The sequence below is a fragment of the Aethina tumida genome, chromosome 3 (genome assembly GCF_024364675.1).
Source record: "Aethina tumida isolate Nest 87 chromosome 3, icAetTumi1.1, whole genome shotgun sequence".
NCBI lineage: Eukaryota > Metazoa > Arthropoda > Insecta > Coleoptera > Nitidulidae > Aethina > Aethina tumida.
The window spans coordinates 19,276,380-19,291,011 of NC_065437.1; the positions used below are offsets into that span (position 1 = coordinate 19,276,380).

The following is a 14,632-nucleotide window of genomic DNA, read 5'->3' on the forward strand; positions in this document are numbered from 1 at the left end:
CCAATATTCTTATTTTGATTGTTAATAAATAATTTGAGAAAATTGTGATAGTAAGTATTAGATTTATTTTATAAAAGTTATATTAAACATTTAACTTTTTCTGTTTGTGCAGTAATAACTTTGTAATTGAGGTAGAATGATTAAATTGAAATTTGTCATTGGAATTTCATTTTAGAAAAAACTATTGATTCTATTTTTGGTTATTTGTTTAAAACTCTGCAATTTAAATGATATCATTCATTCTTAACAGATATTTAACTAAACATTTTAGATGTAGTTGACAGTCAATCCATAAAAGATTACATATTCAATTCAACAAATGAATTTAATATGAATTATTTTAATAGTATTCAGTAATTCATATATTAATAATATAACATAACAAATATCTTTTAAATCTTATCTAAAAAGTGGTAATGATATATTTTGTTTAATTGAACACCTCTAAATTAAAATGATTCTGACAAAAAAGTAAATCATTTTCTTATAATATATTATTTTTTGATTTCTATAAAAGAGTATTAATACAATATAAGAAGAATATAATGTTACCTAAAATGCTTTTACTTTTAAAAATAAACCTCAATTTTAATAACATTTAACATATAAAATAAAGAATCAAAACAATAACTGTTATTCGCCATTGGGGCAACAGATTACCATTTGGTGCTATTAAATAAGAGTTATGCAAGTTAATATATTATTAAACCCACATGTGTTCTCATTAAGGTGATGACGCAGAATATTGAACAGATTCTTCTCTATCCAAACAAATCTGCATATTATTTAGCTCAGAATAACGATTTTAAATTTTACCGCCAATTGATTCTGCACATTTCCGTTCTTAAAATGGACATCCTTCACCCGATTGGTTGAGTTCTTGATTACAAAATACAAGGTAGGGTTAAGTGGTCACAAATATTGGGTGTGTTTAGATTTTTTAATAAATATTGTTAAATTTCTATTGATTAGGTGAGACATTATAAAATTTAAATTAGTGCTTTTATAAAATGCAAAAAAATTGGTTGGAGAACAGATGTTTATAGCAATAAATTGTTAAAATGATACATCAGCTGTAAATAGCATTATTTATTTTCAGTTACCCTGTTTTATATTTACTTCTTTTTGGTTCTGAAGAATATTTATAATGTCACCAACACCTATGCCAGGGTAAGCATGATATAGTTGCGCCTGCTATTTTTAGGAATTCAGTATTTGTACAATTTGTCAGTAGTAGTTTTAATTAACAAGTTTTCCGCTTTTGGTCTTGAAGCTTTATTTAATTCATTTGCATTTTATACTAATATTTTTTGTAGTTTCAACAATCATGTATATTGTAAGACATTCATTCTCCTTCTAGGTTATTTACATGTATTTGCTTTATTTGGTTATATTTATATTAACCCACTGTACACTAATTTTAATAAAGCATTTTAAAATAACATTTGTATAATTTTTTAACAATAATATAACTTAATGTAATTTCAGTTATCCAGTGACAAAGTGTAACTTTGATAAATAGAAAAGTAGTAGTAATTATCCTGGTTTAGGAAGTTCATTTCGTTTAAATTGTAATTATATAAAATATGTTAATATTTTAATACTATAATAATATTTGATATCAATTTTTATGGAGAAATGTATGAACTAAAAGATTATTAGCAGGATGTGGTTAAATATTTTGCAACACATGATATCAATTTACATTACTGTTGTAAAATGGGTGAAGATATTATATATGTGTTATAAATTTTCAAGGTATTTAAACTAATATCTTAATGTTAAATATTTTATGAATATATTTTTGTTAATAGTGTCTAACAATTTAATTATAATTATAAGCATGATAACACAATGCTGGCTATTTTAACAGGTAACTACTATATGTACATTAAAAGAATCATCACTGAATAACATTGATAATGATTAATCATTGATACAGCACAATTACCATCTCTACATCTAAACGAAATGCGCCGGAAGGTACACATTAGCAGTCACTATATTTATCATCATTATTTTCAACATTTTTAGTTCCAAGCAACACACTATAAAGTGAATTCACTACATTTTTCAAATTACATCTATTCGATTAGTTTTTTTCGGTGATTTATTGGCCTGATATTGATGGTGATAAATATTTACATGAAACAAACCTAATTTCAAAGCGTTTCCGTGATAAACAGTTGCGAAGTAATAAATACACATTTTAAATTTTAATGAGAAAACTGCGAATAATTTTAAGTTACTTACAAGACAGTGATACATAGTTTATACGTTTTCTCTAGATATACGTTACAAAATATCTTATCAATTCATATAGTGTTTGTTGAAAAATATTGATAAAGTGATAATTATTGTAGACTAAAGATAAAAGTTGCCAAGTTAAATAGTTCTGTGATACATTATTAAATATGCCTAACTTTAAAGATAAATCGCCGGATATTCCATTGCTTGGAAATTTGAAAGAAAGTTCATTGTTTCTGAGGCGTCAACCGAAAACTGATATTCAAGTGGAGGAAGATACTTATAAAAAATTTGACCAATATGATAACGTTTCACTTAACGACAAAAATAGCATGCCTGTTTATGCAAGGGTACGAAAAGAAAATTGGTATGTGACACATTTAATGAAGAATAACTAATAGAATTACAATTCCACGCACTTATCATTCGTTTATCATCGTCATGTAGTGCATAATGATTCAAAAAATATATAATTCTTTCTAGGATAAACAGTATGTCCCGAGACAATATGGTTTGTTCCCGTTGCGGTGACGGGTTTGATCCACAGGAAAAAATTGTAAATTCAACTGGGCAGCTGTGGCACCAACATTGTTTTGTGTAAGTATCATTACCACAACTATCTAAACAAATATCTATTATTATTTCCAACCCAATTCTGTGATTAAATAAATAACTTTACAGTTGTGCCCAGTGTTTCAAAGAATTTCCCGACGGTATTTTCTACGAGTACGAAGGACGAAAGTATTGCGAATACGACTTCCGCGTGCTGTTTGCGCCGTGCTGTCAAAAATGCAACTCCTTCATCATTGGGCGTGTGATTAAGGCGATGAACGCGAGCTGGCATCCCAATTGTTTCCTGTGTGAAATGTGCGGTACTGAATTGGCCGAAACTGGGTTCATCAAGAACGGCGGGAGAGCGCTGTGCCATGAATGCAATGCCAAGGTGAAGGCCCGGGGATTGGGCAAATATGTATGCCATAAGTGCCAGTAAGATTTTCATAATTAATATTACAAATGTAATATCAAATGTATTTAAAAACTCAAATTTTGCAGTTCGATGATCGACGATGAACCATTGAAGTTCCGTGGTGAAGTGTACCATCCTTATCACTTCAACTGTACTGCCTGCGGCGTGGAATTGGATAGTAACGCCAGGGAGGTGAAGAGTAGGTCAGGTTTCGCTAAAAACGATCTTAACGAGCTTTATTGCCTTCGTTGTCACGACAAAATGGGAATTCCGATCTGCGGAGCTTGTAGACGTCCTATTGAAGAGCGTGTGGTTACCGCCTTGGGTAAACATTGGCATGTGGAAGTAGGTATTTTATTCAAATTTGGGAACATTTAAATAAAATTGAAATTTTCAGCACTTCGTGTGCGCCAAATGTGAAAAACCCTTTTTTGGACATCGTCACTACGAGAAGAAGGGATTGGCTTACTGCGAAACTCATTATCATCAGTTGTTTGGAAATTTGTGCTTTGTTTGCAATCAAGTTATTGCTGGAGACGGTGAGTTTGTTGTTTCATATTTCTTGATGTTTCTATTACAATTCTGTTTTGTAGTTTTTACTGCATTGAACAAGGCATGGTGCGTCCATCATTTCGCATGTTCAGTGTGTGACCAGAAGATGAACCAGAAAACCAAATTTTATGAGTGCGATTTGAAGCCAGTTTGTAAAAAATGCTACGAAAAGTTCCCCAGTGAATTGAGAAGGCGATTAAGAAGACAACATGATGCTACTCCAAAGAAAGCTAGCACACCTGTTTAAATTGTTGACGTTTTGAATAGTTGATATTATTCCACTTCACTGTTTTGAGAGGAGCATGTGTCAACAAGGAGAATGTGTTGTATAAATAAGATGGGATTAATAGAATCTACATAATAGTGCCTAAATTGATGCCTTTAATAAAATATATCCAGTGCTTGTTGGTAATTACTAGTGATTTTAGTAAAATCGTCTACAAATAATAAATTAATCACTTTTGTATTTGAGACATATTAACTAATTTTTATGTCTACAATTATACGATTTCTGATTAATACATCGAATATATAGTATAATTTAGATGCGATAATTTCAGAACATGATATAATATCTTTTGTTTTTAATTTTTGTTAAGTTTACTATTTAACTGAATATCTTATTGACTAATAAGATAATAAGAATTGTGTAGTACAATCATTATGTTAATAGATTTTATTCAATAAGACAATAGAAGTTTATTAGAAGTGCCTCTATAATAGTTCATACGGTTTTATTATAATATTAATGTTTGAATGCTTTAATATATAATGTATATTCAATTACTGTTTCATTTTAAGTAATTGAATTTTATTTTTAGTGTATTTACTGCCTTTACATGTAAATATGTTAATAAATTTTACAGAATTTTGTATTAATATTTATTAAACTGTGCTTATATGAAATACATAAATTAATTTTGTAATAAATTTTAATCTAACCAAATTATATTTTTAATTAAATCCTATCACAAGTAAGTCTTAAATATATTTAATGTCATTGCCTAAAACTGAATTTAAAGAATATTGTTTATTATAAATATTATTCATATGTATAAGTTTAAGTGTTCTAATATATGTATATTAAATCCAACAAAAATTGGACTCACGAATATTTTTCCAAACCCATGGCAAGAGCACTGTAACGTCAGTATATAATCCGGGATAATTTGGTAATGCACATCCTATTCCATTAGAAACGATCCCTACAATTACATCTATAAATATGTCATATTTTGAATTAGATACCCACCTATTAATTCGTAGCGGTTTCTTTTATTAATCAATTGCAGGGGGCTGCCACTGTCGCCCTAAAAATAATTATTTAATATACCATTAACGGACAGACAAATTTGTCGAACACACTTGACATGAATCTTTACCGCCTTCCAGATATCCGGCGCAAAATAAAGAAGGCGCAATTGAGTCACCACATTGTTGGGGTTGCAAAATCGGTACGGTCAGTTCTTGAGGTATACAAGCAGGCATTTTAATATTTTCTTCTATCTGACCCCAACCTATCACTGTACCTTTTTGGCTTGGATATCTACTAGGAACATTCCGCGTTATGTCTAGAAAAAACATTTAATAATATTATTTAATTCGAGTATAATTATTTACCGTAAGCTGGAAGACAAATAGGCCTCACGTATTTGTTAAACGAAAGTTGCATACTTAATCTTAGTAGCAAAATATCATTTGAGAAGTCCTCTGGGTTATATTTGGGGTGATATATTACTTTGTTTACAGAAAATGTTGTTGTTTTGATGTCCTCTTTGCACCGATTATATTCTCCAACAACCACTTTTAAGTAGCTATAATCGTATCTAAAATAATTTACTGTTATAACATTGTATAATAATCTACAACAGATATTACCTGGGGTCCGAAAAACAATGAGCTGCCGTCACTACATATTGATCACTAACAATCGTGCCGCCACAAAGAAAAGTACCATTAAATTGTAATAGAGCCAACCAAGGATATTTATGAGGGATATAACTTGTGCCACCCACAATACGTATATGAGAAGATCGCCCTGGGGATATTTCATTTGGAATGCCACAATCTGTAATAACTTGTAATTAATTAATGAATATTTAGAAGGGAATCACTTACCACATTGTCTAAATGCTTTTACAGAAATCAATATTTCAGTTGAACACAGCATGAATACCAGAGTAATTTCTATCATAGTCGGGATAATTGCAATGCTGTATGCTTGTAAAATTATGATTTTCCCTCATCAAATGAATGTTTGAGTTCAATTTAAATATTTATGAAATAATTGTAACATTTCATAAATATTAATATACAACTAAATAGATATGAGGGCTGAGGGTACATGAGCAAAATATGCAATATGTGAAAATTCAAGTAGGCAGTGAAAATTATTTACTATTCGGATTGATGTAATTATTTTTATTTTATAAATTCTAATTTTATAATTGATGATTAATCTTCATTATTAAATTTAAAAAATATATTAATTAAAATATTATACAAACGTTCAAAATTGTTATGAATTATTGTTGGTTTTAATATTTTCAAATGTTTAATTTAATATTTCTGTTAATACATTATACATACGTTTTATAGATTATAAAAGTAATGTTTCGGATAATTACAAAGTAAATTAATATTTAAAACTTTAATTTTTTCAATTTTATATTTAGTTGGTTTTAATTAATTACTTGAACCATTATTTTAATTTTATTACTTATTAAACAATAATTGTTACATAGGGTATGTTTTATGAAAAAACACTTCATTTAAATATTTTAATGATTTATTCACACACATACACTAAATTTTACTATTTCATAACATAAATTTAATAAATTAACGATTTAATAATAGAGTTAAAAATTTAATGATAAAAATATGTAATATATAATTATAATAATTCATGTTTTGTAGCAGTAACATGCATCTTTGGTGTTTTCAGTTATCCACTGTAAATGTTGGTTGATGTTGGTATATAAAGCTGTACTTGGTCTTGGACTACAATCATTTTGATCAGACAGTACTCCTAAAATTACATAAAAAAATAATATTTTTATCTGATCACAATAACTTTATTTACTTACCAATGAGTTCGTACACCCCAGCATGCGAACGATACATAACTGGTCCTCCACCATCAATCTAAAATCATAATATTATTGCAAAAGTTTACAATTTCAAAATTAACTTACATTGCAAACAACGCTTGGAGCACCAATAACTCCAACACATCCTTTATCTGCACTGTAATATTGTGGATCAGCAGCAGTTCCTAAACATTCATCATGTCCCAAAACTGGAAGACCACTTTTTCTTGGCCTGCAAGATGCGATAACGGGTCCTTCCACTGTTTGGGCTTCCGCCCAACCTACCACAGTTGCTACTTGTCCCAAATAATTAAAACCTGTTAATGGTATAATGTATAATTCATTTAAATTTAATTGGGTGTTAAAAAATACTTGCCGGGGGCGGATAAACAAATAGGTGATATACTTTGTTCAAAAACAACTGTGCTACTAAGTCGTATTAGTGCCAAGTCGTTGGCTCTATTTCCTGGACTGAAAGCGGGATTCACAATAATTTTATCAACGCTTACGTTGGTAGACTTTTGATCCGGAAAACATCTATCAAAAGCCCCAAGAGTCACTTTCATGTCGAGTGGGGACAGCCTAAAGAATACGGAGAGTCACTTCTCTTTCATTAATTGAGAGCAATAATATTTTTACCCAATAACTTGATTAGCGGCTGTTAAAACATAGCGGTCGTTAATAAGTACCCCAGGGGAAACGCTACCTCTGTAATTAATTATGCTCATCCATGGAAATTCGTACGTTCTTAAATATTCGCCACCCAAAAGACGGGAGTCACGATTGGGAATTCCACATTCTAAAATAAGTAATTGTCAAATAACAGGATAAAATTAAATATTTCAAATACTTACTGCATTTTTTGCACCCGTTAAACAAGAAATCGAATATTCCTTTTTCTCCTGTTTTGTTTAATTTTGCGGACACCTTAAAAAATTCGTATATATATATATATATATATATATATATATATATATATATATATGTGTTTATCATAATTAATATTAATACTACCTCGAATATAATTAACACCAGGACAAACAAATTTAGTTTCATCTTGCCCAGCTTTGCACGTACAAATGACCCAAGCGAACTGTTCACTGATTTAAAACCTCGGTGAAGATGACATGTGGTTATTGATAACATATAAAACTTGTATATAACAGTTCTTTCGGTCATGCAGGTTTTGTGACCTATATTTGGACTCTTGTAAGTTGAATTGATTTAGTATTTTGAAATTTTAAATGAGAGAATTATGTAAAGCTGGTAAATATATCAAGTAAAAGTGATTATGAGAGTAGGACATTTAAATTTACAACGTAGTTTGATATGAGTATAACGAGAATAATGGCATAGATGATGGTAAGTTGCACACAATTTTAACTAATTTTAATTAATCGGCGATAATCTTCTTTACGTTGTAATCCCTTTTAAAACTGAATCTGACTGATATTTTTGTTAAGGGACTTTTTATTAAATCAATATTTAATTAAACTCTTAAACTCTCATTGGATTTTATCCCTCTCTTCTGTAGGGTTATTTTTTATACAAGCTAGAAGCTGTCTTTATTTTTCTTCAATAAATAATGAAACAAAATGTATTTGTTAACTTATATTGAATTTATAGCAACTGGCTTGTTATTCTACCTAGTATTGCGAATCTAATCTTAAATAACATAAATAATTTTAAGTTAGAATTTGGAAGGCATTATTACTTCGTCAAATTAAATGATACAAATTCACTACTTATATCACATCACTCCTATTTTAAAGTATTAAATAAAAATCAGTCTTCGCAGAAGCATCCATCCTTGGAATTCTCCAATATCCAATCAAGATATCTAGTCACTCTTGTGTACACGCCTGGATATCCTGGTCTTGCACAACCATTACCCCAAGAGACAACTCCTAAAATTGAACATTATGAAATAAATCTTTAATAATTTTCAGCGAAACTTGACCATACCTATTAATTCATAACGTTGATCCTTTTTCTCTGTAATCAATGGGCCACCACTGTCTCCCTAAAAGATTAATTTTATAAAAACTAATACGAATATTAACAATTAAACTGACTTGACAAGAGTCTTTCTTTCCAATTTGTGGGTATCCAGCACACATCATGTTATCCGAAATCATCTTCGCCGAATAGTTGGTGTTTCTACATTCTTCGTTACTGATTACTGGAACATCCACCTCCTGTAAAATACACGATGGTTTTCCATCTTCCTTAAGCGTCCCCCAACCGGACGCAATTGCTATTCGACCAATGTACAATTCATCTGGGACAAAAATTTAGGTTGCAATTAAAAACAAAATAACCTGGTTTAGAAATTCGTATAAAAATTATTCGTTATTAGAAAAGTGTTTTAGTTGATTCTTGGGAGTCACTGATATGTTTATTTAACACCATTTTTGGAAAAGAGAAAAGTCAATATTGAGATTAAAATATTCTCTTTCAACAACTATACTTATTGTAAACACTGAAGTCAAACAAATCATTATGCAAATACCTGTTCATTTAAAATCTATTTACAGTTTAATATTGTCCTTTCTTTTTAAACGTACATTTGGAACTATTAAAAAAGCAATAACTCTGAAACGGTTATTAGTTTACGAGTAATGACAAGTACCCACCTTTGTTCTTGGGGAGACAGATGGGTTTAATTGTTTGCGTGATGGGTACGCGGTCGTTGAGTCTGAGCAGCGCGATGTCGTTGTCGAAGTTGAGGAAGCTGAAGGCGCCCGCAATGGCCCTCAGCACGAAACGCGATTCCGGTCGCTTCTGGTCGTTGCAGCGGTCATGTTCTCCGAATGTGACCTTGATCATGAACCACATGAACCTGAAACAGACCGACACGTTGGATATCCATCCGATCATCTTTTCTTATTGCCTTCATCTGCGATAAAAACACTTAGTGGGTAAACATTTTTTATTACATTTTGGGACATTTATTGGCAAAAATCTGATTAAATAATTAAAAAATAATTGTATCTAGGCCTTTGATTATATTAGTTTTAATATCGTGTCAGTGCATGGTCACATATATTAGAATTATGGCAGAGAAAGCTACTCAATTGATAACGGGTTTTTAATTAAGACAAGGAATTTGCATTTTTTAACTTTCATGTCACTGATGTGCAAAATATTCGCATTACGTGCGTCAATTTGTTTTACTGGTGTAAACGTGCGATTGAGAATTTTTACGCAGCTAATACATTATTCATTATTTGTAGCTTGGCTACTGTTAAGCTGTTTCATCATATCCATTTTAAGTGACAGAATAGTTCTAATTAAAACATAAGCATTATAATAAAAATAATTTAAAAAGACCAGATAATTAATATATAGGAAATATAATAAGAGTATGTAATGAAGTTATTAAGTTGTAGTAGATTAAGAATTTTATCTCACAACAAAAGTTTTATTATCTACTTAATTTAATACAAACATTCAGGTTATGAAAGAAGTAACTGTAAAGTATTGTAATATAAAAAGATTAATTGCATAAACAGCCACGTATTAAAATAATAATTACCCTTTAACACAATGAGCAGCAGTCAATACGTAACGGTCGTTGATTAACATTCCGCCACAGTAGAATCGGTTAAAATAAGAGAGGCGAGCCATCCAAGGGAATTCATTTTCTTGGGTGGGTTTTCCGCCAACTATCCTGCTGTTTTCGTTTCTTTCTCCACAAGCTACGATTAAAATTTCAGTCAGTGAGAGGCAGGAATTCTTTAATGGAAAATTCAATTAATTAAAAAATGTTGGATGGCATACTTACTGCAACTACATGAAGATGCAGGCGTATCATGTCTCGGAGGTGGATGATTTCCGTAATTTCCGAATTTTGGTCCAAATACTTTCTTTAACTGATTATTATCATCTAATTGGACCTGAAGCAAATAACAACAAACCAATGTGACGTATCCTTTTATAATTTTTGCATATTATGGTCATTAATGACAGGAAACTGATAATAGTGATGGAGTAAATTAAATGACAAAAAATAAAATTTCCTAGATGGACATGAATTTATTCAATCTGATAAATAAATTATATTCTACAATTTCCTTAAGCAGAAACTTAATTAAAATATTGCAGACTGAAAATCTAATTTTAATTGTTCTTAAAGTTAAATTAATTGATTATTTAATAATTTTTATACTAATGGAAAAACTTTTTAAGTTACTAATATGTTTGTATTTAAAAACTTATAAGTAAAAAATTTAATGTAAATTTATGAATAAGCTAGTAACAAGACAGCTCAAAGAAAAAAAGATATATTTATTTTATTGTCCTGCAAGGTTGAAATTAAAAAGTTCATTATCCTCTGAAATGACAGTATAAATTTAAATATAATGTAGTATTCAAATTTAACTAGCCCGAAATTTAATAGTTTCACATTCCTGCGTATCAATTACTTAAAAGACACATTGAAAATATTGTATTAATATTCATTACATATGTAAAAAGCTATATCTATTGTACGAAACGGTTGTCGAAATTCTTACTGTTAAAATCCACCTACGACACTTATAGAATGATAATTAAAATATTTAACGGTTTCACACACAATACATTTTAGATCAGTTGATGATACATTGATTAATAAAAAATTTAAACATCTAAACTTTTAATTGTAATATTTATTTATTACTAACTTAATTTTGTGTATTTACTTGTAATTTTTTTATAAAGAATCAAACTTGATTCTCGAGTAAAATCCAGTAAATTAAGACGAAATGACATTAATTAATAATTAATTAATGGAAAGGTAAGAAGGTAATTAGTTATGATGCTAGTTTCAATTAAGAAGAATTTAATCATTTTCTAAAGATGTTTTTAAACAACAAGAGTTAAGAGTACTTTTATTTTCAATGTCTTGACCACTTAGTTTCCTGCAACCGGTTTCGATGACTTTGAGCTTTTATAAAAGAAAATAAATCAATGTTTTAGAATTAACCCAGATGTTCATAAATCTTGTTTAATTATACCGAAAGAATATTTAAATATTTTAATTGTTTGTAGGTGTTACTTAATTTATTCCTTTAGTACATTTGGGTAATTATAAAAACTTTTTTATTTTTAATTGTATTTTGATATTCGAATTAAAAAAAAAAACTTAATATAATAAAACTATATTATATTTATTATAGTAATAAGGTTATTTTAAAAAATGTGTTTATTTTGATTATAGATTATCATTATAACAATTGAATTTAATTTTTTACATAACATGAAAAGCAATGTAAGAATATTTTTAGAGAAGTCGTTAATATAAAATAAATATTAAATATTATAAAGATAAAGAGAAATAATTAATAAACTTGCATATATAAAATTATTTATAGTTTAGTAGTAAATAATATTATTATTTTATTTAAAATTAAATTTTAAAAATATTTTTTTTATAATTTTGTAAATACATTTCATATTATTTATTTTAAACACTAATAACACCAAAATGAAATGAACTGTTTTTAAATCTTCTAAAAATAATCGGATAAAAGCCCCGGAATCGTGAAAATAATAATTTTTGACAATGAACTTGACATTGTTAAGTAACATGTAATACAGATTACATAACAAATTGCTTGAAGTCACGAACTATCAAATCCGCACATTAAGTATTAAGACTTACTTACACTTCCACTTTCTACAAAATAAATCCACAGAGCGAGCACTAAAGTAAAACTGTACAGATTGGCCATATCGTATGTTCAAACAATCCATAAACTTAATTAGTATCAACAACGACACAACTATATTTTTCACAATAACATCGGTCTTCGGTGCTGCTGTACTGTCTGGTTCTGGTCTTCAACTGTCAGAAGGAACAACCTGAAGCCAACGGATTCCGGTCGATCAAATATATCATTAGAGCTACATCTGTTGTAACAACACAGGTCGGTCTTCACAATACCACTGCTACAGTAAATAATCAAACGTCCATTCGAAGACATGTGGCTTTAATGAAACGTAGTCGGACCGTTCTCTGTTAGCTTTTCAATTGAGTTACGACACTATGTGCCCGTTTAAGGCTCTGCCTTTTCCGTTTATCAATACGTTAATCAACTGTCACTGACTATTAAAATGCATTGAAGAATAATTTATAATCAAAATGTCTTCGTAATATGATCTTAGTGATACCGGATAACTGGAAGTGAACAATCCTTTTTAATGGGCATGTGTTGGTCGAAAATTACTAAACCCTCACTTTACTGTAAATAAGAATTTCAAAAAACGTTCTTTATTTTTTAAATTTAATTATTACAACATTAATAAGTTTTTTGTTTCGTTATTGAGTGAGATACTTTTCAACTCAAATGATTAAATAATAAATAATGTATTATATACATAGCAAAGTAAAAAAAAAATAACATTACAAAATATGTCATCAATTAAAATGATTTTTAAATCTTCATTTTATTTACCATATTATACCACCCACATTTAAGATTACTAAGTTTAACTCCAAGGCAATAAATTACCCTTCATAATATATTCAAGGTTGACTTAGGTTGTTAGCAGTCAATAACCTACGAAATAAAAATTCATATCTCAAGTGGATTATATCAATTAAATTTTAATGATACGTTAGTGCCAAATCGATATCAAAAGTAGTTATAATATTATTATCGTGTAAAATAATATAATTGAAACATTAATTTCACTATTTAAGGAAAAAGATCTGGAAAATCGCCATGTTATCAGTCGGTTTTGAAAGAATCAAAATATATGACTGATAATTAAATTAATAAAAAATGATCAATGACTTACATTGAAACATAGATTTATATATTATTTTAATGTAGGTCATAAATTATAATTTAATTCAATCAACAGTTTACCAGAAATCCTACAATGGAAATTCCAATCCAAAAAATATGTTTATCATTTCTAAGAAAAAAACATAATAACTGTGTTGTATTTGAGAAATCGTATTTTTTTATGTAGTAGTAGGTATTGCAATAACAATTGTACCATATTCAGATCTAAGATTCCAACTTTTGATAAGAAGTGTGATCCATTTTTCTGTTCTTGTTATTACAGTTTTTTGTAATAACTAACGGGCGATGTTTCAAAATATAGTATATGTTTATGACTAACATTTGCAGTGTTACGTTCAACAGCCCTTGTTCAGATAAACTTATATATACAAAATTTAGATTTAAAGTATACGTTAAGCAAATTAAGTTAAAATATCAGTTTTATAAACAGTGGAGCCCATTTGAAAGCGGGACACCGCCATAAAATTTGTATTTTTTTGTCCGATTTCGATAAACTTTTCAGTTGTAAAGCGTAAATATCTACTTATACAAAACCAAAACATTGTAGGTAATTTTTTTAGGCAGGAAAATTGAAGAAATCATACTAGCAAATTTTTTATAACAAATTTAACTACATAATTGGATTAAGCACCCTCTGAAATGTGTAAATTCTAAATTTTATAAAGAAATTATCATATTCATAATTCCCTGGAAAAATTGAAAATAATATTTTCAATTAGTTTATGAAATAAACTGTCAAAAATAGCACAACTTATCTAATTTTCCAAAAATAATGAAATATTTTACTAATATACTTATACTAATTAATGAATTAATTAATTTTTTTTTTCTAAATTTGTGATTCTCTTCATAATTGTTCTGGGGTAAATTCGTCATATGAGCCATTACTACTAAAATTTGTGTTTTAAAATAACTTGTATTATATTTGAGTTTATTCCATAGATTACTTTAAAAAAAGTAAATTCTTAAGAAGAATA

At 28.8% G+C, this 14,632-nt stretch overlaps 4 protein-coding genes across 9 annotated transcripts; 1 reads left to right on the forward strand and 3 right to left on the reverse strand.

Annotated features, from left to right (window-relative positions):
- Positions 1-848: 848 nt before the first annotated feature.
- Positions 849-4,167, forward strand: LOC109597024 (LIM and senescent cell antigen-like-containing domain protein 1). 6 transcript variants are annotated; one of them, XM_049965387.1, is made up of 7 exons: positions 849-898; positions 1,100-1,170; positions 2,731-2,844; positions 2,929-3,234; positions 3,301-3,559; positions 3,612-3,753; positions 3,808-4,167. In XM_049965387.1, the coding sequence occupies exons 2-7, from the start codon at positions 1,148-1,150 to the stop codon at positions 4,011-4,013; spliced, it is 1,050 nt and encodes a 349-aa protein (XP_049821344.1). In that variant the 5' UTR covers positions 849-898; positions 1,100-1,147; the 3' UTR covers positions 4,014-4,167. The 6 variants fall into 6 exon arrangements, with proteins under 6 accessions (XP_049821344.1, XP_019868216.1, XP_019868213.1 ...); XM_020012654.2 differs by having other exon boundaries at positions 888-972; XM_020012657.2 differs by lacking the exon at positions 1,100-1,170 and having other exon boundaries at positions 880-898.
- An 802-nt stretch (positions 4,168-4,969) lies between these two features.
- On the reverse strand, positions 4,970-5,960 carry LOC126264811 (prostasin-like). Its single transcript, XM_049964190.1, has 5 exons — positions 5,885-5,960; positions 5,645-5,834; positions 5,387-5,592; positions 5,132-5,337; positions 4,970-5,076 (listed from the first exon to the last, which is right to left on the reverse strand). The coding sequence occupies exons 1-5, from the start codon at positions 5,958-5,960 to the stop codon at positions 4,984-4,986; spliced, it is 771 nt and encodes a 256-aa protein (XP_049820147.1). The 3' UTR covers positions 4,970-4,983.
- A 712-nt stretch (positions 5,961-6,672) lies between these two features.
- Positions 6,673-7,914, reverse strand: LOC109597054 (serine protease 7-like). The gene is made up of 7 exons (XM_049964191.1): positions 7,873-7,914; positions 7,713-7,785; positions 7,498-7,657; positions 7,235-7,440; positions 6,964-7,175; positions 6,856-6,913; positions 6,673-6,797 (listed from the first exon to the last, which is right to left on the reverse strand). Exons 1-7 carry the CDS (start codon positions 7,912-7,914, stop codon positions 6,673-6,675), a joined length of 876 nt encoding a protein of 291 aa, XP_049820148.1.
- A 542-nt stretch (positions 7,915-8,456) lies between these two features.
- Positions 8,457-12,745, reverse strand: LOC109597015 (trypsin-1-like). The gene is made up of 7 exons (XM_020012636.2): positions 12,510-12,745; positions 10,646-10,757; positions 10,397-10,559; positions 9,495-9,700; positions 8,934-9,139; positions 8,824-8,881; positions 8,457-8,765 (listed from the first exon to the last, which is right to left on the reverse strand). The coding sequence occupies exons 1-7, from the start codon at positions 12,573-12,575 to the stop codon at positions 8,644-8,646; spliced, it is 933 nt and encodes a 310-aa protein (XP_019868195.2). The 5' UTR covers positions 12,576-12,745; the 3' UTR covers positions 8,457-8,643.
- Between the last annotated feature and the right edge of the window lie 1,887 nt (positions 12,746-14,632).

Excerpts from the sequence above, each read along its gene's own strand:
- LOC109597024 (XM_020012653.2), top strand. The coding sequence starts at position 2,415 with ATGCCTAACTTTAAAGATAAATCGCCGGATATTCCATTGCTTGGAAAT. Across the intron at positions 2,615-2,730 it reads AGGGTACGAAAAGAAAATTG|GATAAACAGTATGTCCCGAG; the intron begins GTATGTGACACA and ends AATTCTTTCTAG. Across the intron at positions 3,560-3,611 it reads GTAAACATTGGCATGTGGAA|CACTTCGTGTGCGCCAAATG; the intron begins GTAGGTATTTTA and ends TGAAATTTTCAG.
- LOC126264811 (XM_049964190.1), bottom strand. The coding sequence starts at position 5,960 with ATGATAGAAATTACTCTGGTATTCATGCTGTGTTCAACTGAAATATTG. Across the intron at positions 5,835-5,884 it reads AAAAGCATTTAGACAATGTG|ATTGTGGCATTCCAAATGAA; the intron begins GTAAGTGATTCC and ends AAGTTATTACAG. Across the intron at positions 5,077-5,131 it reads GCGGTAAAGATTCATGTCAA|GGCGACAGTGGCAGCCCCCT; the intron begins GTGTGTTCGACA and ends AATTATTTTTAG.
- LOC109597054 (XM_049964191.1), bottom strand. The coding sequence starts at position 7,914 with ATGAAACTAAATTTGTTTGTCCTGGTGTTAATTATATTCGAG. Across the intron at positions 7,441-7,497 it reads GCCGCTAATCAAGTTATTGG|GCTGTCCCCACTCGACATGA; the intron begins GTAAAAATATTA and ends CGTATTCTTTAG. Across the intron at positions 6,914-6,963 it reads CTCCAAGCGTTGTTTGCAAT|ATTGATGGTGGAGGACCAGT; the intron begins GTAAGTTAATTT and ends TTATGATTTTAG.
- LOC109597015 (XM_020012636.2), bottom strand. The coding sequence starts at position 12,575 with ATGGCCAATCTGTACAGTTTTACTTTAGTGCTCGCTCTGTGGATTTAT. Across the intron at positions 10,758-12,509 it reads ATTTTGTAGAAAGTGGAAGT|GTCCAATTAGATGATAATAA; the intron begins GTAAGTAAGTCT and ends TATTTGCTTCAG. Across the intron at positions 10,560-10,645 it reads TGCATCTTCATGTAGTTGCA|CTTGTGGAGAAAGAAACGAA; the intron begins GTAAGTATGCCA and ends TTTTAATCGTAG.